This window comes from Anastrepha ludens, chromosome 5 (assembly GCF_028408465.1).
Source record: "Anastrepha ludens isolate Willacy chromosome 5, idAnaLude1.1, whole genome shotgun sequence".
NCBI lineage: Eukaryota > Metazoa > Arthropoda > Insecta > Diptera > Tephritidae > Anastrepha > Anastrepha ludens.
This window is the reverse complement of record NC_071501.1, coordinates 18,994,867-19,022,056: the sequence shown is the minus strand read 5'-3', so window position 1 is coordinate 19,022,056 and position 27,190 is coordinate 18,994,867. Positions and strand designations below refer to the sequence as shown.

The window sequence follows — 27,190 nt, the reverse complement described above, 5'->3', positions numbered from 1 at the left end:
GGGAAAACTTAGAGCTGCTACTAATAACAAGCATACAAATCTAGACGTCTGCAGAGTACCGCCATCACTTAAGCCCTTGTTCGATGAATTTATCATATATTTTAATCCTTTTATTCCTGTATGGAACGTAAGGCCTCAACCAATTGTTTACATTGGCCTCGATTTTGCGCTAGTCTTTTAACTGCACGCCATGTTTTGTTCGTCTTTTCTAACTCCGTCTCAATAATCCTTCTTCAAGTGTGAGACGGCTTTCCTCTGCGGCGGCGGCTAACCTGCGAGTTCCATTCAACGGCAGTACATGTTCAGGTTTTGGTATTAAGTTGGCGTAATGTGTGGCCAAGCGAGTTTCATTCCCGTTTGGTAATTTCTTTTACAATGGATTTCTGTTTTATGGCTTACGAAAGCGAAGTCTTTTGAATGTTAATTGGCCAAAAGTTTGAAGTGCTTGCGCCACTTCTTGCGGCAGATTCCACGTTAAAGCAGAACCAACTTTATATTAGACTCAAATATTCGTAGTTTGGTTTTTAAGATATCTGTTCCAAGTGCCATAAGGAGCTAAGCGTTCTAAAAGCTGTCTGTGCTTTCTTTATTCGCTCTTTAATGTCTGCACTGAATCTTCCATTCGCCACGATAACACTGCCAAGGTAAGTAAAAGAGTTTATTTCCTCAATCGGAGATCCGTTTATGCTAAAGTTGGCAGTTTTATGCGCCATAACTTTGAACTGGTGGAGGCTCTCGAAACGCAACATATGGCTTTTCATGGGTACATTAGCGCGACACTACACCATTGCCCAGAAGGCCGCCCGGCTCTGAGTTTTACATAACTTTTTCTGTGATATGAGTTCTGCAAAGGTGAGGAAGACTAAGATATTCACCCAGTACTGGGAGTGTTCCGCACTTCGTAGCGAGCGTTACAGATTTCTAACGGACCATTTTTTCGAAGACCTGGGTATTTTATGCACAGTTTTGTTGGAGGGGCTGAATCGATCCGACATAAGTTCAGGACGGTTTAAGAAAATGTATGGCATAGATTGGGACAAATTTTCCTAGCATTAAACAGGCTTGGAGAAAAGAATAGTCGGCCTGAACTGCCAAATATACATAAAAAGAAGTTAATTTTCAGAGCACGATGCACGGGTAATCTAAAACTAGCTCTAACACTAACTTCTGCTTTAAGAAGAAAGCGAATTTAATATGGTTTCGCTCCTGTCATTTGGGATTCCGTCTTTGAGAGCGAAAAAAATATCTTAAGCTTTCACATGCTGGAACCTAATCTCATCATTAAAAGCGAAAACAAATTCTAATTTAGAAAATATCGAAGTTCTATGCAGCAAAAGATTTAAGGGGCTTAAAGGCCATGCTCCGAGATTGTTGCTTTTATAAAGATATTGAACTAAGTGCTTTAGACGAGTTTAAAGTTGAAACGAAAGTATTCGATATCGAAATTTTAAATCCCGACATATCGGGATCCCATTTTTAGTCGGCATAATCCCGAATATAGGTATTTCGGGATATCGTTCCTGCCTTTGAGAGGCATGATAGGATCTTATCTCATCATTCAAATCCAAAACAAATTCTAATCAAGAAAAAATCGAAGTTCTATGCGACGCAGAGTTTAAGGGTTTCAAAGGCCATGCTCCGAGATTGGCGCCTTTTAGGGGCTTTGCTGGAGAAGTGCTGGAGATGAGTTTAAGCTCGATACTAAAGTATTTGAGTTCGAAATCCTGAATCCCAAAATGTCAGGATTCCATTTTTAATTGGGAAAATCCCGAATATAGGAATGTCGGGGTCTCATTTGTGTCATTTGGGACTCCGTCTTTGAGAGCGGAAAAAAATATCTTAAGCTCTTACTTGATTGGAGCTAATCTCATGATTAAAAGCGAAAACAAATTCTAATTTAGAAAATATCGAAATTCTATGCGACGGAGGATATAAGGCTCCACGCTCCGAGATTGGCGCTTTTATAGAGATTTTGAACTAAGTGCTTTAGAGAAGTTTAAAGTTGAAACGAAAGTATTCGATATCGGGATTTTTAATCCTGAAATATCGGGATCCCGTTTTTAGTGGGGATAATCCTGAATATAGAAAATTCGGGTTATCGTTCCTGCCTTTGAGAGCGAAAAAAATATCTTAAGCTCTCACTTGATAGGAGCTAATCTCATCATTAAAAGCGAAAAAACTGTTATTAAAAAAGAAAATTTAAGTTCTATGCGGCAAAGAATTTGAAGGTTTTAAAGGCCATTCTCCGAGAAAATGTTGCTCTTAGCCTTTATAGAGATTTTATAGCAATTTCTAAGAATGCAATGAAACTAGAAACAGTTTGAAGTTTCAGCAAAGTTAGGTGAGGAAAAAGTCGCACTGTAGAACCTCCCAAATTTTTTCCAAATATTTTTTTTTTGTTTTTAATTCTAACTAAACGGTCTACAGCAGTTTCTTAACGCCAAAATTGTACAACTTTTTTTTTGTTAACAACATTTATTAGGTACGTGGATAATTATGAATATGAGGATTGCGATACGTTGTGGTTGTTTGGTGTGTTGGAAAACTTAGGTTGGGACTGTTGGCGTCTGTCGAACAAAACGCGCTCTTAAGGTACTACAGTTGAGTTACACATAAGTCACTAAAAATATTCAACAATTTCATGTACATAAAATACAATTACAACTAACTGTAAGTATAAATGTCCATGGAAAATCACACTGAAAAAATTTGACTAAAAAAATTTGCTAGGTTGATAAATCTAAAATACATACAAGTACAGTGGGGTAATGACATACGTAGTACAAGTATATTGAACCGTGAAAATTTAGGTTATCAGAGGTTCTTTGTTTAACATTTTTTATAGTTTTAGATTTTTTAAAACTAAATAATAGGCTCGCTTAAATTTTTTCTTTACTTAGCGAAAGTTGTAAATTATAGGTTATAATTCTCTATATGTATCTATGTATGTATGTACAAACAAACAATGAACAGTGAACACACCTTAGACGTGTGTGTGTGTATGCGTATGCAGTTTTTGATATGCTATTTAATATATTTACTACTGACGAGTTCAACCAGAAATTTCAATTAATCATATGTATGTATGTATGCAGTATGCAGTAAATTGTACAGTTTGAATATTCATAACATTAAAGATAAAGTTTTTACATTTTCGTGTTTGTTATAATTTACAATTAATTTAATCAAAAACAATGTGCTCATAATAAGTTCGCAGGCTTCTCGGAAGCTAAACAATTTTCTTGGGTATTACATTTTTCGTCTCTACTATATAAATATTATTGTTTTTGTTCAGGGGTCAGTGAGATCAGATCAAATGGAGTTGTCTACGCAACACCTATGCATGCATTTTTGAAATTTGTGAGTTTGTGGACACTTTTTAAGGCCGCCGCCTTATTTGAAATGGTGTTTTTGGGCGTGTAAAACGGAAACGAAAAAAAAAAATTATTTTTGTTTTCAGTATTTCATTTTTTGAGGTTCGTTAAAAGAGGTGTCAGTATTCAAAAAATGCTCTTCCAAAAAAAAAGAAAGTGCGTGTAGCGTAGTACATATAACAGAAGTGAAACGTTCAAGGCAGATAAAGCAAGAGGGAGAGACACGAGATAAAATGAGAGAGAGAGGGAGAGAAAGAATATATATCTAAATAAATTTACAACATTTGCAGAGAATACAAATCGATAAAATTTACAAAAAACGGAGCAGGGTCGACCGGTGTGGTAAACGCTGGACACAAACCGTGGCAACAACGGCCCAAATTACCGCAAGGCAATACCAATAAATCCGACGCAGGAATGGATAGCACTTTATAACACGCACAAGCACTAGCCAGGAAACTAAAATAAGCGCCAAAAAGTAGGCACCAGAAAAAAACGCCAAAAAAATTGGGACCAAAAAACGCCCCAAACAGTAGGCACCTAGGAAATATAAGGCCAAAAAGTAGGCACCAAAAATATATTTCCTACAAGTTTGCACCAACAAACAAGCGCCAAAAAGTAGGCAGTGTTATTTCTCACTAGAAATTAGCAACCACAAGGAAAAACTGAGGAAAAATAGCCTAAAGTGTATCTAAGATATATATAAGGTATAGCTCTCTCTCTCCTTTTCCTCTACGTTATATCTTTTTTCTCTCTCGCGGAACGAAAATGCCTTTGAAATTTTACACTCCATTCTCGCTCGTCCATCGACGCCTAAGAAGTTTCACTTCAAAAAAGTATGTCGCTCGCGATACGGAAATCAAAAAGAAAAAAGGTTGTTGTTCAGTATGAATGTCGGTATGGTGTGAACTATCTTTTAAAAAAATGGCGGACGTTCAAAGCTGAAAAACTGTTTTTTGACCCTTTTTTTCCTTAAAAGGTCTGGAAAAAAAATACTAAAAAAAATTTTTTTCCGAAGGCTGACAACTTTTTGAACGAACCTCGTATGGCCAAAAAAAAATTATTTTTTGGCAATGAATAAAAAAAATAAAATACTGAAAACAAAAATAATTTTTTTTTCGTTTTACACGTCCAAAAAATACCATTTCAAATGAGGTGGGGCCTTAAAAAGTAAATACAGGTATCAAAAATAAAAACCTATTTTCGTTTCGATTTTACACAAAAAACACCATTTCAAATTAGGCGAGGGCCTTAAAGGTTCGTAAGGTGGTAAGGAGCTGGCTGGCTTTGCTTGCTGTACTTGTCTTGCTTCGCTTTGAAAACTCGTATGGCCAAATTGGTGATTAGATCGCTGTCAGAAAAAAAAAATTTAGGTGCGCAAATTATATTTAGATCAACAAATGAACAACTGGGATGTTTAATTCCTAATGTCAAAAGCGCTGCAAATAGAACATTGAGCTATTTGAAACTTCGCCGTACTTCAAGCGCTTCAAGCAAAGCGCCATTTCATATTTTTCAGTATTGTTCCATTAATTGGGGACAGTTATCGAAGCCAAGCAAGCAAAGCCAGCCTGCACTGGGCCATCACTTTTAGCGGTTGATTTGACACAACTACAGTTTCCGGCCAGTGAATTATGAACGGTTAACGGAACATCGATCATCTGGATATGATTGACACTTGGTGTTGTGGTAGTGGGTGATCGGCAAACCCCACCAAAACTGGTATTGTCCTCTTTACCAGAAGGAGGAAGCTTGATGGACTCGTTCTGCCTAAGCTAAAAGGAGTCACAATCCAGCTATCCATAGAAACCAAATATCTAGGAGTAATCCTCGATAGTAAACCTCTTTGGAAGTAAGACGTTGAAATAAAGACATCCCATGCACTGACAGCTTCTGGCAGTGCAAAGGTGTCTTTGGGAAAACGTGGGGTATTTCTCCTAGCAAGATCCTATGGATCGATGCGGCTATGATAAGAGATACAGTGCTATCAGAGGCTCAATAGTGGTCAAACTATGAAAATGAGCCCGCAAACACTGTTTCGCATTTTCACGGATGGCTTCAGGACCGAGCACAGCTCCGGCTCTGGGATCGAAGTACGTGTAATCCAGCGGGACAAAACTGTACTTTGCTCCTGGAAAGCATGCATCTGTATTTCAAGCGGAGGTGTATGCTGTTCAAGAAGCCATGAACTTTGTTGTGGAAAACAGATGAAGAGGCAGAAGATATGTGTCTGCAGTGACAGCCAAGCTGCGCTCATGGCCTTGGACAGCCCCCCAACTACAGCAGGGGTAGTCGAGTCCTGTAAATACAGGCTGAACTATGTCGGTAGACATAACAGCCTGATGCCAACATGGGTCACGGGACACGTGGATATCGTGCGTAACGAGACCTCTGACTTCTTAGCTAGGATGGGCTCTGAGGCCAACTTCTTTGTCCCGGAGCCCGTTCTGCCACTCCCTTCTGCAGCCATCAAAGCCACGGTTAGCAAATGGGTTACTATAATCTATAAGCGAGGAGACTGCAGATGGCTGAGAGAGACTGCAGATGGACTAAAGTGATGTTACCTGTCATGTCCGACCGACTGTCACAAATCTTCCTGTCAGAAGGGACTGCAGACAGCTGGTTGCACTGATGACGGCCCACTTTCTGTGGGCGAAGCACATGGAAAAGGTAGGCATTTCAGACAGTGTAGTCTGCCCAACTTGTGAAAAGGAGGATGAGACGGCGGACCACTTCCTTACGTTTGGGCGCATAGTGCCGAAATAAATGTTTGCCAATGTAGTCTACAGGGTTGCCTATATTCGACGGACCCATCTGGCAACCTTGTATCTTTTGACAGATCGCTTAATGACATACCGCGTTGGAGGCGTCAGTCCAAGCTACAGTACACGCCACGCGAGCGCTCCCAAATTGTTGAAATTTACATTCAACAAAAGAAGTCAATTGTGAAAACTCAACGTGCGTATACAAATTTAAATAATGTGAAAAGTGCGAATTCTAAGAACACCATTAAACGTTTGTACGAAAGGTTTTCGACTGGTGATGCTCTTTCTAATCCAAAGAGGCCAAATCAAAACCGACCAAGGCGATCGGAAGAGAATATTGCTCTTTCACGGGCCAGTGTTGAGACGTCGCCAAGGACATTCCCGTATAAGATTCAATTGACGCAAAGATTGTTGCCTGCGGACAAGCCTCGTCGATTGGAATGGGCCCAAAAAGTCATCGAAATCCGTCGGGTCCGTCGAATATGGGCAATCCTGTACTTCTCGCCTTCGTCTTAATTTGAGTCGATGAGAGAGATTCCTCAATTTCGAAAAATTCATGATTAAGGCTACGCCCTAAAGATACTTTAGGGCGTTCCCTGCGACGCGGTCCTTGTGGATTGCAGTCCAGCGCCATTCTACTAAAATTTCACATGCTAGTACTTAATCTTCTTTTTCTCTTATAGGTTTCAGAGAGCCAAAAATGTGTATTTTACGATGCCAGAAAGTTGGAGCCGGGACTAGTGCCCACCTCTTATTAAAATCCTTCTTTTAAAACACTCTGTAAGGGTGTCCTATTGAAAATTTCTGAACCACATACCCCATTTCACGCTCTCCATTTGTTCTGACCCCTTCTTCTTATTCTTCTTCTTCTAATATTTCATACGAATACTTAATTAAAATTTTCACAACACAAATTTCTTTTCGCATTACTTCCAATGCAACATTTCTGCCGCCAATTATTTCCATCGCATTCAAATAAGCGTAATTTTACAAGTTAAGTAAGTAAATGGTTGTAATTCTATAATATTTTTCTAATAGCACTACTTCCTTTGTGTTTCACTCACTTCCTCTTCATAATTCCAGCAAATGATTTCGAAAAGTGTTCGCTTGCGTATGCTGTGATCGTTGAACGACTATGCACTTATGTATGTATTAAATTTTATATATTACGAAACAATTTAAATTTATTTTACAAACTTTGCATGATGTTTCGAAAATTCTTTGCGCTTTTCCTTAGCTCGTCTACGATTCTTTCTTCAAACGCTTCAATTATTCTATTCTTTAGCATACAATTAACAGTTTAATTTTTGGAGGTCTAGTTTTAGGCGCATTAATTTAGTATATACGAGTATGTATGTATGTGTAGTATTACCATTGTAGCCTTTTTCTGCACCCTAAATTTGCTGTTTGCAATAACGCATTTTGGTTCTAATAGTATTTTTTACATTTTGCTTTTAACAGTTAGTAGTATTTCGTAACGTTTACATCTACTACTGGGGTAAGTGAGTACGATTACGAGTATTTGAGATTTGTATATGAGACTATGATTTTGCTAGTAAGGGACGCGTTAGAGTATTAATTCCTACAAGGAGTTAAGATTTACTAGATGAACAGGTATGTATGTATCTCGTTTTTATGTATTCATATGCAGATGTGTGTTCGTGAAATTCAGCAGTGGAATATTGAAATTCATTTCGTTAAATTACACGTTTCCAAAGTTGCTAAATAAATAGGAAGTGCGCTTAAAAATATGCCATGAGAGGAGGATTATATGACACACTCCGCTTACGAGTACAGACAACGCTTACTGAGAAGGTACTGTAGGTAACATACCCTTAGGCGCACAGCCAATTTTTTCGGCAACTTTTGAAAATAAAAGTTTGTTAACGCTCAGTTTTTCAGTGCGAAATTAACTCACTCACTCACTGTAACCGAATGATAATGACAATCGAGAGGAGATGAAGCGGGAAACAGATTGGAGTTTTCAGTGACAGTCAGGCTGCACTGAGGGCCCTGGAGAACGCGAAGCAAACCTCAAAAATTGTTTCAAGAATGTAAGAAGAACCTTAATTCTGTCGCAAGACAGAATAGGCTTGTACTTATATGGGTTTCAGGACACTCCTGTGTTAAAGGAAACGCAATTGGCGATGAATTGGCCAACCATGGATCAGCGGTGCCCCCACAAGAGCCAGAACCAATAATCGGAATCAGTTCCGCAGGAATCATGAATTTCATCAGCGTTATGTATGAAAAAAAACTGCCAAACTTTCTACTAAAACTTGGAAGGAAAGACGTTCGGTTGATGGTCGGTATAATTAGAGGACACAACCCATGGGGTTAGCATATGACTACCATTGGAATCATTGAGGACCGATGTGCCTGTCTTGCTTGGAGGAGGCGGATAGCGCTGAGCACTTTATCTGTGAGTGTCCTGCCTTTGCTAGAGCAAGGCTAGGAGTTTTCCGTTCCGGGAGTAATACTCGTTTTCTAAAACTGGAGGATATTTATAGATTTGCCAAAGAATCTGGAAAATTCTCAGGACTAACTACCTTTATCTCTGTCTCTATTCTTTCCTATCTCTTTCTCTTATACTTTTCTCCTTCCCTCCTTGAATATCTACCCTCTTTCTAGATCCCTTAATACAATGGGCTTTTTAGTCTGCGTGTTTTAGGAGCCACAAATCTCTTGGTGCTCCTTGGCTCGACCTATTCAAATTTCATTTTCAGCCGATTGAGTTACAAAATGATAGTCACATTCGGAAATATGCGCGGGTTGGAGTATCCGAGTATGAAACACCAAATGATAGAAAAAGTTTTCTGTAACAGCGGTTGCTCCTCGGCAGGCAAAGGCAAACCTCCGAGTGTATTTCTGCCATGAAAAAGCACCTCACAAAAAACCATTTGCCGTTCGGGGCCGGCTTGTAGATGTCTCCATTTGTGGAAAAACGTTAAGACACATAACATAAACGAGGAGGAGCTCTGCCAAATACCCATAAACGGTGTGAGCGCCAAACCAAGTTCCAGTCTGGAAAGATGCTGGTATTTACACCAATAAACGCACCATGGTGTTGATCATGGCGCGCTCCTGGTTTGCTCTCGCTCTGGAAAAATATTATAAAGTAAGAAATGATTTGTTCATTGATATTATCTGCAAAAATCAAGGTTCAAGGTCCAAGCCGAAATCGAATTGGAACGATTTGGTCGCTAGTGTGACTGAATCGTGGACGGAGCCACAACGTTTGCGATTTAGCAGAGCGGGAGCGGACCGTAATCGTCATTATGACGTGGATCGACTCTAATGGTGCTCACACTCACCAACGTAAAACGTATGCCCGTACGCCCGTTCCAGCTAACACGATGAAACAACGATCTACGATACTACGGAACGGAACCGTGGTGAGAATTGGTTTACATGGGGCTCTCGTTAGTTTCATCTTGCCAGCTGATATAGACGTACGTTTACGTCGGTGAGTGTGAGCACCCTAAGTCATTAGATTTTAAGGAGAGAGAGAGAGCTTTCTCTTAAGCGGGTGGATCGTTGGTTACTTGGCGGTATTTTAAGTGATCATTATACGTTGGCAAAACTCATTTTTATGTTAGGTTTGCCAGTTTACAGTTTTTGTTACCCATGACTGGCAGATGAAAACACTGATCTGCGCTATATCATTAGTTTTTCCGTGTTCTGCAGCCTCAGGTTATAGGCACTGTACAATGACTGGGTGGAAAAATTGCTATTTCTCTGCTGTTCTCACAAATCCTTCGAGAATCCCTAAGAAGTATGAACGATTTTATTAATTTAAAGCGGATATCTCTGCGTTTTAGTTCAATGGACAAACCGTACCCGAGTAATTGTCTCCTCCTCCAACAACAACAACAAAAAATGTTTATAAAATGAGTAACATAAAGATAAGGTCACCAGATATTGGTAGATTTTGACTCTATTGCTTTTTTAATTAATTAAATTTTTTTAATTAATTTTAATTAATTCTTTTATAAAAATATATTTTATTCTGTAACAAACTCCACACATATCCACTTTTCAGATTTTGTGCAAATTCTCTGAAAATTCATCCAATACCTATAAAAATTTCATACTTTTATTCAGAATTTAAAAATCAAAAATTTGGGTTTACAGTTTTGTAAAAAACGGCAAGTTTGAAGTGGCTCAAAATTTTGGTTGATTTTTGACAATTTTTTGCTTGACGGTTTTGCGGGTTTTCTCGATAAAAAAAAAATGTCATTGATCATAAAACGGAAAGTTTTAAGTGGCTGAAAATGTTAGTAGATTTTAACAATTTTTTCTTTATGGTTTTATGGTTTTTCTCCATATAAAAAAATAAATGTCATTCATCATAAGGAGGAAATGCGCAATATCATCAGGAGGAACATCTATTAAAAATCAATCATAATTTTGAACCGCTTCAAAAATGGGCTGAATTTTTTTTCCGAATTCTGATTAAAAAGTTTGGAATTTTTATCAAAATTTGTGTAAAGCTCAAAAGTTGAATTAACAGGATCCTTGGTTCAGAATAAACTATATTTTTATAAAAAAATTTTGGAAAAAAAATACTAAATCAAAACTAGTCAATATGTGGAGCTTTTATGTTTTTGTTGTTGTTGATGTAGCAGCATGTACGGGGATTGCTGCTGCAGTGCATGGTGAAAAAATTTTTAGAGGTGTACTACCTAGCAGACCGGCAGATTCGGCTCTGAGCGAATTTGACTGATATGCCGTTTTGTGCTTCACTAAGCTAAAGTTAAGTTTTGTGAAACACAAAGCGAATGACGTAGAATCCCCATGACGAAAGTTCCCCTCAAAAATATGTTTTTTCATCATACCTAACGAGCAAACCTGGTAGCTATCATCCTTTGCTGCAGTTGGATATAATTCCGGGATGTTACGCTAACGTAGAACCGACTGTCGTGAGAATGATTTTTTTTTCTATTTTTGTGTTTATGACTGCCAACCGTGCAAGCTAAAACTTAGTTTCAAAATTTGGTTGTGTTAAATGGGCACTGAAAAATTGACTCTAAACCGATTTTCAATTTTCCATTGCAGTTTTAAGAACGAAATTTTTATTTTGAAAATTTCTTTTTAATGTTCATCGCTCTTTTCTGCTTCAATGCATTTCACGTTCAACTGTTTGCTTTGTGTGTTCTCGTTTGTAGAGTTTCATTGACTCTCTCAGCACATTTCTCCTCTCTTTTACTTCAATAGTGTTTCACTTAACCGCTTTTTTTGACGTCAAGCGTAATTTGTTTTAGTTTACTAGTACAATGGTTGTTGTTTTTTGTTTTGCTATTGATTTTAACGAGTATTTCCGCATGAAGAAGATATTTTTCTAAACCAAAAATTGAAATTAGAGGAAAAGAGTACATTCATTTTTTTGTTTCTGTTTCTGAATATTGAGACTACAATCAAGGTTGTGTTGTTCTGGTCATTCCTGTTGTTTGTGTGTTGCTTGTGGGTGTTTTTGTTTTCTACCGAGTACCGAGTAACGAGTTTTTTGAGTTTAAATTACAGCATTGCTCTTATATTTCTTATAGTTATAATAGTTAAAGTTAGTTACAGTTTTTTGTTTTTTTGGTTTGTTGGTTTGTTATGTCAACGTCCTGTATGCTGAAAGTTCGTTTCCATCTGTATTTGTTGTTGTTGTTCTATTTGATTATATTTTTGTTGCGCTATTTGTCGTTGAATGCCTAAACTTGCGTATCCATGAGACTGGTGTAGGTTTCCTCAGCGAATTTCGGTGTTATGAAGTCGTCGTAGTAGTTGATGAAGATCTCCTTGTATTCGTCCGGTATATATTCGAGTGCTTGTAACATTTGCATCAGTTCCTTATCGCTACATTTGTAATTGCTAAGTGCCATTATGTCCCAAAAATAGGACATGTGTTGTATATATTCTATGCTAAAGACACTGTATTGTGCAGCTACAATATTGAGAGCATTGCGCATAATCGAGCCAAGCTTATTGAACTCCCAATCGTCGAGTGGGTTTTGTCCTTCTGCGGCGTACATTATTTTGTGGAAGCGTCGAGGTTAGGTTGGATGTTGGAAAATGAGTTCGAATGAACGGTAAGCGTAAGAGATGTGTGAGTGAGGGAGTTTGGAAGTAAAACAAAAAGAAAAAATTGAGAGGAGACAAAATTTGGCAGTAATAGAAGTTAGGAAATAGTGAAGGAAAAAAGTTGATCAGTAATACAATTTTTTGTGCGCGCAGTTTTAAAAATCGTAAATATGAAATAGAGAAAGAAATAGAAAATACGTAGTTAATATTAGTAAAGCTCTGAAAATATACATACAAGTATATACAAATAATTTTGAATATTATATATTTATGGTAAAGTATGTAGAATTAGATTAAAAATGAAAATCTACGCTATACAAATTTTATGTGCTTGCTTTTTTATACTTTAATCTTAGTTACTCTAAAAACTCACTTTTCGTTAAAGTTAGTAATAAAGGGGTTTCCAATAAGTACGGGTTTTTAAAACTTTAATCTTAGTTACTCTAACAACTCATTTTCATTAAAGTTAGTAAAAATGGGTTTCCAATAAGTACGGATCGATGTTGACAGCCTGTGGCGGCCACGTTCTTTTGTCGATATCTATCAAATTTTTCGTTTAATATTCATTTATTCGCCTTATAATCTAAAAATACAAATATTTTTACAGATTAAATGGCTCAAATTCAAATTATCTATAACAGTATCTATAAATGCATTTTTAAATCTATACTTCAAAGAAAAGAAATCGACGGCAAAGGTATTTGGTTGTATGGTTGCTGCAGCTCTGCCTTACATGCGCGAAAACCAGATCATGTAAGACAGAGCTGTAGCAACGATGCAACCTTATTGACAGACGGATACGGAAAAGTGCCAGATCTGATAAAAGACTGTGGAGCAACAACCTAGCTACTACAGCGCAGGCTTTATTGCATGCCCGACACCTTTATCGCACGATGCGACAATTAACAAACGCCAATTTTAAAACGACAAACGGCGAGCCAACAATATCTAAGGACAAGCAAGTCAACATCTGGGAGCGCTTTTATAAGAAACTCCTGTCAGCCCCGCACTTGCAGCCCATTCTGTCGTGTAGCTGCCAACGTCACATTGCAAGAAGACATAATAAATACGATAAAGTCTCTAAAAAACTGCAAAGCTCCGGTGTCCGATAACATCAACCCGGAACTACTAAAAGCTGACTCTAAGATAAGCGCTCGGATACTTCTGCCCTTATTGAAAAACATGTGGAACTCGGAAAGAATGCCGTCTGCGTTAAAAGAGGGGGTTGTCACCCTTCTCCCGAAGAAGGGTAACCTATCTGAGTGCAAAAATTGGTAAGGAATCACGTTGCTAAGCATGGTGAACAAAGTAATAGCACACGTAATTCACAAAAGGCTGTCCAATTTATTGAATAAGGGACTACCCAAAGAACAAGTAGGCTTTCGTCCCCACTGCTCTGCGTCGGTCTTGTAAACTTCTTGAGAGTGATCGTGGAGCAGGTGGTTGAGTGGCGCCCGGCTCTTTACCTCTGCTTCATCGACTTCGAGAAAGCGTTCGACACTCTCAATCATGAAGCAATCTGGAAAGCTCTTGAATGCAAAGGAGTGCCTGGGAAATTGTCACCATCATAAAAGAATTGCACTCGTGCGCTTCATGCCGCGTGAAAGAAGAAAATGCTTTAAGTGGTAGTATCGAAGTTCAAACCTATGTTAGGCAAGGATGTGCATTATCTCCACTCTTGCCTACGAAAGATAGTGTGGATATTCTGGCCTGATATTATAAGCAACGATGATATTTGGGCGGCTACTGTGTCGCGCCAACTGGGCAAACATTACGTCACTAAACAAAATCAAAAAATCAAGAAGAATTTTATTCCATTTTAAAATCGGTACTCCCTTATTGGAAAACCCTGTATTATTCTAAGATTGTGTAATCGTGTAATTTTATCTAACCAAAGTTTCTTAATAGATATGAAGGCCTATTACTCAGTGGATCAGCCATTTTAGGGCCTCATTCAAACGAAAAACAACTCTAAAAATGTTTCATAGTGTCACCATATGTTTTGTTTTTACTATATTTATCTATTGTTCTTTGAAATGAAATAAATGATGCGCTTTTGTCTTTGGAATATAGTTTGGCTTCTGGGTATAAAAGGGAATTAAATGTTTTTGTTATTAATAAGATTTGAAGTCATGCACAAGGAAATGAGTTTCTAGGGGACGTAATCATTTTTCTTCTCTATCCATTGTTGGGCAACCTAAAAAGCTCGGTAAGAAAGTGCCGATATACGAGATATAGAGATCAATAGCTTGTATAATATATGGCATATACAACCCATCCGGCAACATCATCTTGATTTGTTAAGATTAAATTTTATAAATTGGATAGGTAGGTGAAATGGTTGGAATACCAGTCTGGCGCTCCCAAAGTAGCACTAAAGCGCTGTTTTGATATTATTATGAGACCTCCGATAGACAGATATCTACAGCCAGCCAGAGCTTTTGATGTAATGGAGAAGATTGATGAGATTAAGGTTGGCGCACTGCCTCAGGCTGTCGAAGAAAAGAGCACCCAGTAACCTTACTCGTCTAGCTGTCAAACCCGGAATGCCGTCTCAAATTTCGTGGAGGATATATCCGAAAAAAGAGGCGTGAAATGGAACTTATGCCGAAGAGCATTGAGCACAGGTTTTTCAAAATGGGCGACCCTGGATGCTGGGTGAGCAAGTAAGTGTCCTTCTTAGGACGCCGTCTTGGCGCTCTACCCCGAAGCAATACGGAGGCAGTCCCGGGGTGGAGGGAATTGATATTTTTAGTGGAATCACACACGCAGTAACGACGATTACTATATGTTGCGAAGGCATTTTTAACCTAACTTCAGCGCAAAAAAAAAACAAAAAAAACCCCGGACATTTACAGAGAAAATGCTTAACAGTCTCCTTCTCTAAAATGTGGGTTAAATGGTAAACCTAGCTTTTCCCCGTGTGTGCCGATCGTCCAATGACCGGTAAATATAGCTACGAATTTGGAAATTGAATGGCGTGGAGACCCTGGACTTTCTCGAGTCCTGCGCCTATTGTAGTGCGGCCAAAGTGTTTTCGAAATAGCACATGAGGAAATGCAGCTCCAGTTTTTCTGCGCTGTCCTGAGTAATAAGTTGCGCAACTTTTCTTTATCAACAGTCAGGTTGATGCCGATGACCGGGCAGGAGATCTTTGAGACTAATTTAGTCCCCTTTCTGGCAAGCTCATCAGCAATTTCATTTCCCTCTAAGTTCCTATGTCCTGGAACGCATATCAGAGAAATTTTACCAGAAGACCGAAGATATTTAAGCTCCTCCTTACAGGAGTTGACCAATTTGGATCTGCACTATGGCGTCGTCAGTGCCTTGATCACGGCCTAACTGTCGGAAAAAACTTTAGTATCCCTCCCTCCCGCTCCCACGCTTCCTAAACACTAGGCATGCATGCAAATCGCAAAGACTTCTGCCTGAAAAACACTAGCAGTATTCGGCAATTTTAAGGAGAGAAATAAATTGGCTGATTTAGAGAAAACCCCGGTTCCGACTCCTGATTCCATATTGGAGCCGCCAGTGAAGACAGAGGTACCAGTTTCGGTGCAGATTTTCTCCTCGTTCCACTCCTTGGAGAGATTGCCCTGGTACAAGCTCCAAACTCCAGTTTGCGGATCGAGAGATCTGTTAGAAGTTCAGAGAAATACCGTGTTAACTGTCTAGAAATGCTACCATGTCCCAACCTCTTTTAACCTGATAGCACTTTGTGCAGCGATGGAAATAAGTAATAAAAGTCGATGGGAGTGCATTTTTGCCATGAGAAAACTACCCATTTGCCGTTCGGAATTGGCTTAAAAGTTCAGGTAGAAATGAGAAGACGAGCTCGTCCAAACACCTGAAAGAGGTGTAAGCGCCATTTGCATATATAGGTATAGTGTGCATAATGTCTGTAATGTATACATCGGAAGATATAGCGCCTAAAAGGGAAACTTGTATTTATATTTATTTGACTGTTAATATCTGAAAGTCTGGCAATTATCTTCACAGGTTACGTTTTTGCTCGGGATACTGAAAATTCTTAATTTAATCTACAATGTGAAGTCCAAAATAAAAAAGACTAAGCTAAAATAGAAACGACAGTAGCTTTGTTCTAATAACTTCGAGTTTATTTATCAAAATAGTCCCTTTTGGCCTCGATACTCTGTTTTGCGTGATCTAAAAGCTTTTCGAAGGAGTGTTTCAGGTTATTGACCGGAATGTCCTTCATTATATCGGTGCAATACGTTTGGATGTCCTCTACGGACGGCAAACGGTTTCCTTTCATGGCTAAATGCCATTTTCCGAATAAGTAGAAGTCACAGGCAGCCATATCAGGTAAATGCGGTGAGTGGTTGAAGGTTAAAATGCTATTTATAGTCAAAAAATCAGTCGCAAGAGTGGACCGATGTGATGGTGCATTATCACGCAGTAAGCGCCAGCCTCCTCCTTCGCGGTATTCGACGAATGCAATGTAACAAACGCTTCAAAACGCCAAAATAGAAAATTGCTTTGACGGTTTGGCCCGTTGGCACGAACTCCTTGTGGAGAATTCGCTTGGAATGGTAAAAACAAATGAGCATCGAGTTGAGTTTTGACTTCTCCTAACGCGATTTTTTGGGTGGTGACTCATCGGGGGGCTTCCATTCGGTACTGTGCCTCTAAGTTTCAGGTTTATGTTGGAAAAACCACGTTTTATCACCAGTTGCAATGTTGTAAAGGAAGCTCTCATCTTTTCTCGCCTCTTTGATGAGGTCTTTCGAATGTTGAATTCTAAGCAATTTTTGGTCCTCAGTTAACTTGTGCGGAATGAAACGTGCACATATCTTTCGTAAACCCAAATGATCAGTTAAAATGCGTTAAATTGATATTTTGGAGATATTCAACTCCGATTCCATGAATTTCGACGATGATTTTGATTCATTTTTGATAAATTTATGAACAATTTCGGTGGAGTTTTGGGTGATTACTGATTTTGGGCAGCCCATATGTTCATTGTGATTTATGTCCTCACATCCACCTCTGAAACGTGTGAACCACTCATGAACTCTGGCACGAGATAGACAATCATAGTCATACATTTTTTTTCACGAACTCAAATGTTTCGGTAAACTTTTAACTGATTTTAAAACAAAATTTGATATTAGCTCTTTGTTCGAAACTCATTTTTGTACCGATGACACAAACAGACTGACACCTTAGAGGCAATAACTTCGCTTCCACTGAACCGAATGTTACCAAGCTTTCTCTGGAAGTCAGCTAGGGATGTAACTTCCAATGCACTAACGCCACTCTTGTTTATTTTGGTCTTCACCTTGTATTTGGGTTGGAATCTATTTCGTGTACATCACGTGCGGGTTCCGTTTTTAACGAACTTTTTACGCTACCCAATTTTAAATATTTTACATTCGCCTTCTAATACTTTGCCTTCAAATTAACATAACCTCAATTACGGAATATTTACATAGCTATAATTACTGACGTTACTCTGCCAAATATTCGTCAATCAATTAGGGTATATTACAAATACAACGACTAGCTAAGAAATATCAATGAATATTTGCATTTTTGAAGATAAAACATTTGTAATTTATTTTCAGAATAAATGTCTGTTGGTGCTGTACAAATTTTGCGCATAATTTTTTTCAGTGACTTCAAAAGTTTTTACGCGCTTGTGCTCACTCAGGTTTCTAATTACAATTTTACTTTACCATGTAGCTATGAATACTTGTACCTACTATTTTATATGTATGTATGTGTAATGCGGAAAAAGTATACTAAAAACTAATTAAATACATACGACTAGCTTTTGTCTAAATATTCACAATAAATACTTAAAAAAAAATTTCTAAATTCGTATGTATGATTTGTATGACTATTTACTAGTTGACTAAAAAAATATGATTAGTTGATTGATTGATTGATTAGCTTTATTGTAATTGTAATTGTTATTGTTATTATTGTAGTATTGTATGTACAACGTACCTCGATGCATCAATAAACATTGCTCGACTAATTGGCGCGCCAGAGCGACTTTGCATTCGTGCAATTCAACGAGTTGCGTTTCGGCGCGCTCAACGGCCGCATACAACTTGCAACGCACCTCAATCGAATCACAGTCGCTCAATGCAGCGTTGAATGTCCAAAACCATTCCAGTTTTTGGGTTTCGTCACAAACGTTGCACACCAATAGATCGGTGCCCTCGTTGTCGCGGTGTTTGTAATATGGACTGCGCCACCAGCGTAAATTGCGTGTGTGTTTGAAATCGCTGGCGGGTGGTGTGAATATTTGCATACATTTTGGATTATCACAGCGATAGCGATGAAATTTATGCTGCAAAATTTGTTCTTTCGTAATTCCATAACATTTCACATATGCATGTATGTATGTATGTGTGTGTGTATGTAAATGTGCAAATTAAGAAAAATTTGAACTTCAGTGCGTGTTTTAGAAACTAAAGTTTTTTGAGATTTTTTTTTCTCCATTTGTGTATAGTGCAGTGGCAGCCAGCGAGTGATAGGACAAAGCAACGATAAGCGGAGAGGCACAACAATACTGAAAGTGACAATTGCGTGTTTCTGAGTTTTTTGCTTCGATAAAAAAGACAAAAAAAACCCAGAAAAAAGCAAGAAAAATGGTGCAAACAAAAAATATTCAACTTTGTATTGGCAAAAAAAAAATTTCATAAATCATATTCTTTGCGTCAGCAGCGTATAACGGCGAGTGGCAGAGATTGACATTCAATTTTCGGAACACAACAAAATATCGGACATCCATTTGACACTGACAAGGACAAAAAAATGTGTGGTTGAAACTCAAGAAATGTGTTAAAAAAAATAAAAAAAATTTGATCCTTAATACTGATAAGAAAACATAAAAAAAGGACAAAAAATGTGTGGTTGAAGCTCAAGAAATGTGTTACCAAAAAATAAAAAAAATGCGATCCTTAATTCTGATAAGAAAACATAAAAAAAGGACAAAAAGTGTGTGGTTGAAGCTCAAGAAATGTGTTAAAAATTAAAAAAAAAAAAAAATTGTGATCCTTAATACTGATAAGAATACATAAAAAACTTGCATGTCTTAGCCAGAGACTGCACGAGAGAAGGGCTGTCTTACTCTCCTTGCAAGAAAACGCGTAAGAATTCAGTGGCATAACCAGCTCATGCACGCTGTGAATGGTTTTTTTTATTTTAAAGGGTACAGATACCTGTAAAATTTCGAAAAAAAAATTGTTTTTTGTTTTTTCATAAAATGTTAATATAATCCTTTAAGAATATGTCAAACAATTTTTAGAGCGTAAATTTAAGTATTTCTTATATTATAGATCGTCAACCGTGACGACTCTATTCTTTTCGTTCGAGCGCTGAGAGAGGAATTTTCATGTATTTTAGACGCGTTTTTCTCAAAACTATATTTTTCGAATTGGCGTACGCGATAACTCGAAAAGTTATTGACCGATCTCCCTGAAATTTTGCACACATCTTTTTTTATGATATTACTTTCTATGTGAATTTACAATTTCGAAAATTTTTCGAAAAAAAAATTTTTTCGATGCAAAAATATGATAGTAGGAAAATTCGCCCCAAAATTAATTTTTTCCATTTTTTTTAATTCATATAGAAATTATGATTTTAATAAATAAAAAAAATTTTTGTATTCAAATCACTGACGCCGATGCTACGATGCCCGCCAATTGAGAAGCCCCGCTGCGACCTGGAAGAATTAAGTGTACATCCGCCATTTTAAATGATTAAAATAAAAGAAAAATTTTATATTACTTTAATATATTTATAAATAAACTGTATGCCAATTTTGAAAAAAAAAATATATTGACTTCTTCATTTTAAATAATTTTAATGAAAATCCGGGAAAATCTGGCCGTTTATAGGTATCTGTCCCCTTAAAAGGTCTTCCAAAAGTGACGCCTAAATGTCAGTGAATAATTCCTTGACGGCGCCTTATTTTATGCCACCTTTGACATTTTTCATGCATACAGAAGCACAATTTTAACCATGGATAACTTGCCTGATAGAAAATTATTGAAATTTCTCATGAAAATGAAGAACAACATATCGCAAAGTTCGTAGTTTTTTTAGTAGAAAAAATCATCCGAATGAGTCGACAATTCAAAGCTTGGTAAAAGAATTTCAAGAAACTGTTTCTGTCGAGGATATTAAAAGGGACTGGCAGACCAAAAACTGGACGTTCTGTTGAAAATACTGCTGCTGTAGCGCAAAGAGTTGCTGAACAACTTTGAACATCGACATTTCGTCGTTCTCAACGACGCTCTCGCATTCACGAATCGAATGTTTGGCGAATTTTATTGGGTTGGGGAATAAGTTCATAGCGTTTTTATCTTTTATTTTACTTTACAACGATTTCTTTGCTGTTTGGCAAAGGGTAAGTATTCATTCGATATAAATCTTCCTGCTCTACAAAACTATGTTACAACTAATATACTATTGAGTTATTTAATTTTTTATTAGTTTTGTGGCTTAGAAATGGAATACTCAGGGGGTAAAAATCAACATTTTCGACACCTAGTTACTCTTCTTTGACTTTCATCACGGTCAAAAAGCTGTCTAAGCAACCCGGGACATTTGCGACGTGTATGGAGAAGGTGTCATAGGCGAGCCTAGAGCACGGAAATGGTTTGCAAAGTTCAAAAAGGGCGATTGGCGACTTTGACATCGTTGACGGAGGGCCTTCTGAATTCGATGAGAAACATCTCAAATCACTCAAATCACAAGGAGACTGGTCGCCAAACCAGTAGTGAATTGGCGGAAAAAATGAACTGCGATTATAAAAAGATTCTCAATCATCTTCATTTAAAGCGATTTACCGATATTTTACCTTGAGAGCCTGGATGCCTCACGAGTTCAAAGAAAAAAATAAGGAAAGACGCCTTCAAATTGCTGCTCAGCATACGGGCGGGATGAGATGAGACGATGGAGCAACACGCGATCATAATCATCAGGGGAGATGAGAAATGGTGCCTATACATCAATATGAAGCAAAGAAAGGAGTGTGTGGCTCCAAAGTCGAGAGTCAAGTTGGATCTTCATCGAAAGAAGATCATGATAAGTGTTTGGTCGGACTGAGAGGGCATGGTGCACCGGGAAATGTTCGAAAACAATGCCGCGGCCAACAAGGACCTCTACGTTGCCCCGCTACACCGCGTGAATGAGGCTGTTCGACTGAGAAGATGAAATCGACATGGTCAAATCATACCTTTTCACGACAACGCCTGGCCCCATGTTGCACAAGTCTTCAAAGCCGCACTCCAAGAGCTCGAATGGGAGGTCCGTCAGCATCCACCGTATGCTCCCGACCTTGCACCGACCGATTACCATTTTTTCCGCTCCCGGCCAAACCATATGAAGGGCGTTAACTTCGACAACAAAGAGGTCCTTAAAAACTTGCTCAACAACTTATTTGACAACAGACTGAATGTATAATTGATTAACTTATTGATATAATTATTGTTTTGTATTTAAATAAAAGTCTGCGGTAAAAAACACTTGGAACTTATTCCTCAACCTAATACCTGCAGACGGACGTGCTCATGTTGGATGTTTAAACTATGTCTTTGCTATGAGCTGTATTTTGAATAAAAATTGTGAAGGTAGTTAGGTAAATGAAATGGTTGAAGCACCACTCTGGCACTAAATCGTCGGCTTGATACTATTATGAGACCTCCAATAGATATCTACAGCCAGGAAGAGCTGTTGATGTAATAGAGAAGATTGATGGGATTTAGGTTGGCGCACTGCCCCATTCTGTCAAAGAAAGGAGCATCCAGTGACTTTAATCGCTGTCCAACCTGGACTATTACAGAAAAAGTGCTCAAGAGTCTGCCTCTCTGAAAGGTCCCCACAGCTTCTGCAATGGGGGTAAAATGATAAACCTAGCTTTTCCGTGTGCGTGCCGATCGTCCAATGACCGGTAAACACAGCTACGAGTTTCGAAATGAAATGGCGTGGAGTACCCAGCGCTTTCTGAGTCCTACCAGATAGTGAAATCTGAAGTAATTCAGATTTTTTGTTTTAAAACAACATCTGGGCGTGACTTTGGAAAGACCCTTCTACTCCAGCCGATACAACTACAGTCAATATGGATATTTGACAGGGAGACTTGCAGATACAGCTCGCTTTCAGCTGAGTTAAGGTATAAGCCAGTTTCTATTGATTTTAATAGAGACGACGACTTGGTTCTCTACGGGCGACATAGGCCTTATAGTCCTCAGCAAAAGAATCCTCCCCTAAAAGAATGCGATTGACGTGGTCCTTAAAGTAAAATGTAAACATTAGATTTTTTTTTGGTGCAGTGAAATTAATAATAAACTTCTCAGTAATCTGGTGTGACGAAATGGAGCTTAAATCAACATAGAGTCACGAAAATGGGCGCCGTTTACCAGGAGCTACTGGGATAAAATAATTTAATTTAAAGTGGGGTTAAGTCCTCTGACGCGGCTATTTAGCTGAAAATCCAGTTATGAAAGTATTACAAAGCAGTGCACAAACGCACAGATCTCTGCTAAGCCAAAATAAGCACAGTCTTAGCACACTGATCCCAGTTAAAATGGGGCACTGTTCAATAGGTAGATTCGCCCAGAGGATGGGTGCATAAACACACGACTTCTGCAGAAGCTGTCCAGATATAGAAGAGGAAGAGACGATCTCGCACCTTCTATCCCATTGTCCTGCTCTATCCAGGCGTAGGTTTACTATTCTAAGTAGACAGGTTTTTAATGAATCGGAAGATCTGAGTTCTGCAGAAATCAGGGATATTCCAAAATTTTTGAAAAGTACATACTACTTTTAGAAGCAATAGGGACAAGCTCCCCACGCGGGATCACAACGGGCTATGTACTTGAGTGCGTCCCACAGCACAACCGCTTCAATCTAACCTAACCTAACATGGTGCAGAATTTGATCAATTAAGTCCACGCAAAAATTCCCCACCGATTTTCCTGCTTACACAATTTATCATAATACCAGAGCAGCTACGAAAAGCAGTTTCTCTAAAAGAATATTATCCGGATTTTGAGCTCCACATAATGACTTATGTAGGAGCTGCAGAGATAAGGAAGAGTTAGAGTCTATTCAGTACTATTTGCGTAGTTATCTCGCATATCCACGAATGCGTTTAAGACTTCCAAGAAACCACTTTTTCAAATATCCCATCCATCTAAGCACAGAGTCTCTGAAGGCTCATCGGATTCATGAAAATATTTGAGCCGTTTAAGTATTAAATCTCCACTTTAATATGTTTATTTAACTACTGATTGAACTGTTTTGAAGAAATGTCCGTAAAACTGAACTTAGCCTAAAGCGTCACTAGTTCCATGCTCCTAGTTGCCCTGGCTAAATTCTTTCAGCCAAAGTTCTACAAGTCTCTCATATTTTCTCTGATTTTCTCTAAATTTTGACAAAAAAATACGGAAGCGTTAACCTTTTAAAATATATAATATAGAAAACACAAAAATCGGATGTTCAAAAAAAAACAGTCAAATGAGCCTAAAACCACAGTAGGAGCAATTCGATCTACTTATTTTTAATTAGTAGTAGTAGTTAGTAAAACAGTTTGAGAAACACTGATCTACTCTGTTGGGTCTCGAAGTTAGTTTATTACGTGCGCAACTAAGTTCTCGCTGTTTGTCAATAGACGCCGCCAGCAGTGTGTGCTAGTCGATTCTAAAATAAATTTATATACCAAGCTTAAACATATGGTAAACAAACTGCTTCGACACATTAGTGATTTTGTTTTGGTATCATTTACTTCTGGTTTTGTGAAAATGTCTGACTTTGTGCCGAATAATCGTCATTTGCGGGAAGTGTAGATTTTCCTCTTTCATTCGAAAAAAACGGGGGCGGAAGCGCATCGAAAGCTACAAAAAGTTTATGGAGATGCTGCTTTAAGTGAAACAAAGTGCCGAGATTGGTCCCGTCGCTTCAAAGACGGTGATTTTAATGTTGTCGACCGTCCGCGTGAAGGAAGACCAAAAACCTTCGAAGACGCTGAATCGGAGGTATTATTCAATGAGGATCCATGTCAAACGCCAGAAGAGCTTGTTTCAGTTTTAGGAGTTACCCACCAATCCATTTCCAAGCGATTGCATGCTTTGGGTATGATTCAGAAACAGAGGACTTGGGTTCCTTATGAGTTAAAATCAAGGGATGTTGAACGACGTTTTTTCGCCTGTGAACAACTGCTCCAGCGGCAAAAAAAATAAGGGTTTTCTTCATCGCTTATCGTGACGGGTGATGAAAAATGGACTCATTACAGCAATCCAACGAAAGTAAAGTCATGGGAACTGTCCGGTCATGCTTCTACGTCGTCGTCTCGGCCGAATATTCACGCTGCGAAGGTTATGCTATGTATTTGTTGGGACCAAGTTGGTGTTATTTATTATGAACTGTTAAAACCAAGCGAAACCATCACTGGGGATCGGTATCCACTTCAATTGATGCGATTGAGCCGAGCACTGTGCGAGCACTGTGCGGCCGCAATACGCAGAGGGGCATGAAAAAGTGATTCTACAGGAATACAACGCACGGCCTCACGTTGCCAAACCCATTAAAACCTACCTGGAAACACTGAAATGGGAAATTCTACCCCACCGGTCATATTCTCCAGATATTGCGCCGTCCGATTATGACCTGTTCCGATCGAGGGCACATGGTCTAGCTGACCAGCAGTTCCATTCATATGAGGACATAAAAAAATAGCTCAATCCGTCGATAGCCTCAAAAGATGAACAGTTTTACCGCGACGGTATACGAGATCTACCAGAGAGATGGGAAGTAGTAGTAGGCAGCGATGGGCAATACTTTCAATGATTCACTTGTAACCATTTTTTTAGAATAAAGTTGTATTTTCGAGAGCGAGAACTTATTTGCTCATCTAATAGTTGCAGTAGGTGATTTTCATATAAAATGTAAAAATTGCCCTTTTATGGTTTTGTTTAGACAAAAAACAAAAAAAAAAAAAAATAATAATAAAGAACATTAAATAAAATCCAAAATTTGGAAATATTCAAAACTGTTCAAAATCTTGTTGCGCCGTCATTTGCAGTGGGCTGTAATCTCATTTGTCGCAACACATTTCAGACTTGACAAAAAATGTTAATTGATTGCTATTATTTGCGCTCAGCAGGAGTTCTTGGCTGTTATTGACAACAAATGACACGCAAAAAGGATTACAGCACCAAGTAACCCCTTGACTTAACTCTTCCTGCAGTCAGTGCGGCAAAAATCGTTTTGTGCCTAAATAAAAAGTATTTTTTGTTTCGAATCGCAAAAGGCTGATTGAAAATATACAAATGAATGATAAATAAGTGAATATTGTGAAAATAAATAAAGAACTGTACAACTGTCGACATGAATGCCGTTCAACGCCTAAAATTATGTAAACATTGAATAGTCGAATGAACACAATTCAGTTGGAAATCACTAATGTTAAATACACACATAAACATAAACATAAATCCGAAAAAACAGAAACGCATACACGCACATATATATGTGTAGAAGAAGGCTAGGCAAAGAAACGAACAGAACAACCATAGAACACAAAACGTACAAAGAATTCAATAACAACATCAAGAGCAAACACACCCACATTAAGGCAATGACAAGTGGAATTAACTATAATCGCTACTATTGCATACGCACACAAACACTTCACTTGCTCACACTTATTCGGCTACTTTGGCTCAAGTATATAAACATATGTCCGTATGAAATTATGTACAACAACAACAAAATGCAAATAGTACAGACCAACTACGAGTACGAGTGCTTGTTTGTATGTGGCTGTGGATGTGGGTGTGGGTGCGTGGGTGGTTGGCAACGAGTGCATATGGCACACACAACGAGTAGCGAGTGTTATAAATCTTTTAAGCTCTGGCACTTACAAAATCCTCATCCGGATATGGACGAAAGCACTTGTCGCACTTGCAGTCGATGCCGCGCGCCTTGAGGTCCTGCCTCCGTGTCTCGTGCAACGATTGTCGATAGTCACCAGTGTAGACGAAACAATTGGTTATGCATGCGCCCAACAGAATGTCACAGGTCGCATATGCGGTCACTTGCCGACCCGAATGTTTGCGATACAATTGGCCGACACACGACTGTCGACATAGGCTAAGTGTTTGCGGGTAAACCGCATAAGCGACACACGCCACATCGCCGGCCAGTAGATGCAGTTGACCCTGTCGTATGTGCTTCACACCCGACCACAGGCTGTATTCGTAGAGTGGCGAAAGTATGTGCGGATCTGCGGGCAACACAAAGGACGGGCAGTGTATGAGATTCTTGTGCCTCAATTGGCCGATGTGGCGTAGCAGCAGCGCGGCGGACAACAGTATCCATTCGCTGCGTGCCAATTTCATTGTGGCGGGCATCATGAGGTCGAGGTGCTCGAAGAAGTCGGTGCACTCGGCCAAATAGATGGCCAATATGTGCGCGGCAATGGCTAGCGAAATAGTCGTTTCGGCATCGATTTTATCGAGGTGCGTTTCGAGGCGTAACAGCGCCGAATATGGTATGTCCGTGCGTTCGGTGAGTATGCCATTGAATGCGTTCCACATTTTATTCACAGTCGGCCGTTTGCGGCAGTGCGGCATCACTTGTGGCAATCCGGTGATTAGCATGCGAAAGGCGAGCTGTAGTAGACGCGGTTTGGCGAACGACTCGCCAAACTCCTCGAACAACTCAATCTGGTGGGCGAAGCACTCCAGCACGTGTATGGCCGAGTGCTGGGCACGACATTTACGCGAACAATAAACGGATGTGCGATTCGAACAGTAGTCGCATGGGAATGGTATGAACTGTGTAATGGAACAGTTGTCGCAGATGCGCGCTTGACCGCTGGACACAAATACCGCCGCGTCCTCGCTGAAAATCGGCATATGCCGCACAATATCTGTGGTGGCGCGCAAGTAGGCGCGTCGCGTCGTTGTAATGGCATTCGACGTATCCGACCAGGCG

General features: G+C 38.9%; 1 protein-coding gene across 4 annotated transcripts in view; it reads right to left on the bottom strand.

Moving 5' to 3' along the window:
• LOC128862972 (uncharacterized) overlaps nt 1-27,190 on the bottom strand; it is a 68,584-nt gene that overhangs the window by 3,619 nt on the left and 37,775 nt on the right. The window contains exons 4-6 of one of the 4 annotated variants that reach the window (XM_054101833.1): nt 26,116-27,190; nt 18,182-18,530; nt 10,716-12,146 (exon numbers count right to left, since the gene is read on the bottom strand). In XM_054101833.1, coding sequence (XP_053957808.1) covers nt 11,839-12,146; nt 18,182-18,530; nt 26,116-27,190 — 1,732 coding nt within the window. In that variant the 3' untranslated portion in view covers nt 10,716-11,838. Of the gene's footprint in view, nt 1-10,715; nt 12,147-18,181; nt 18,753-26,115 lie in introns of those variants that run through there. The other 3 variants (XM_054101835.1, XM_054101834.1, XM_054101836.1) reach the window with 3 other exon arrangements.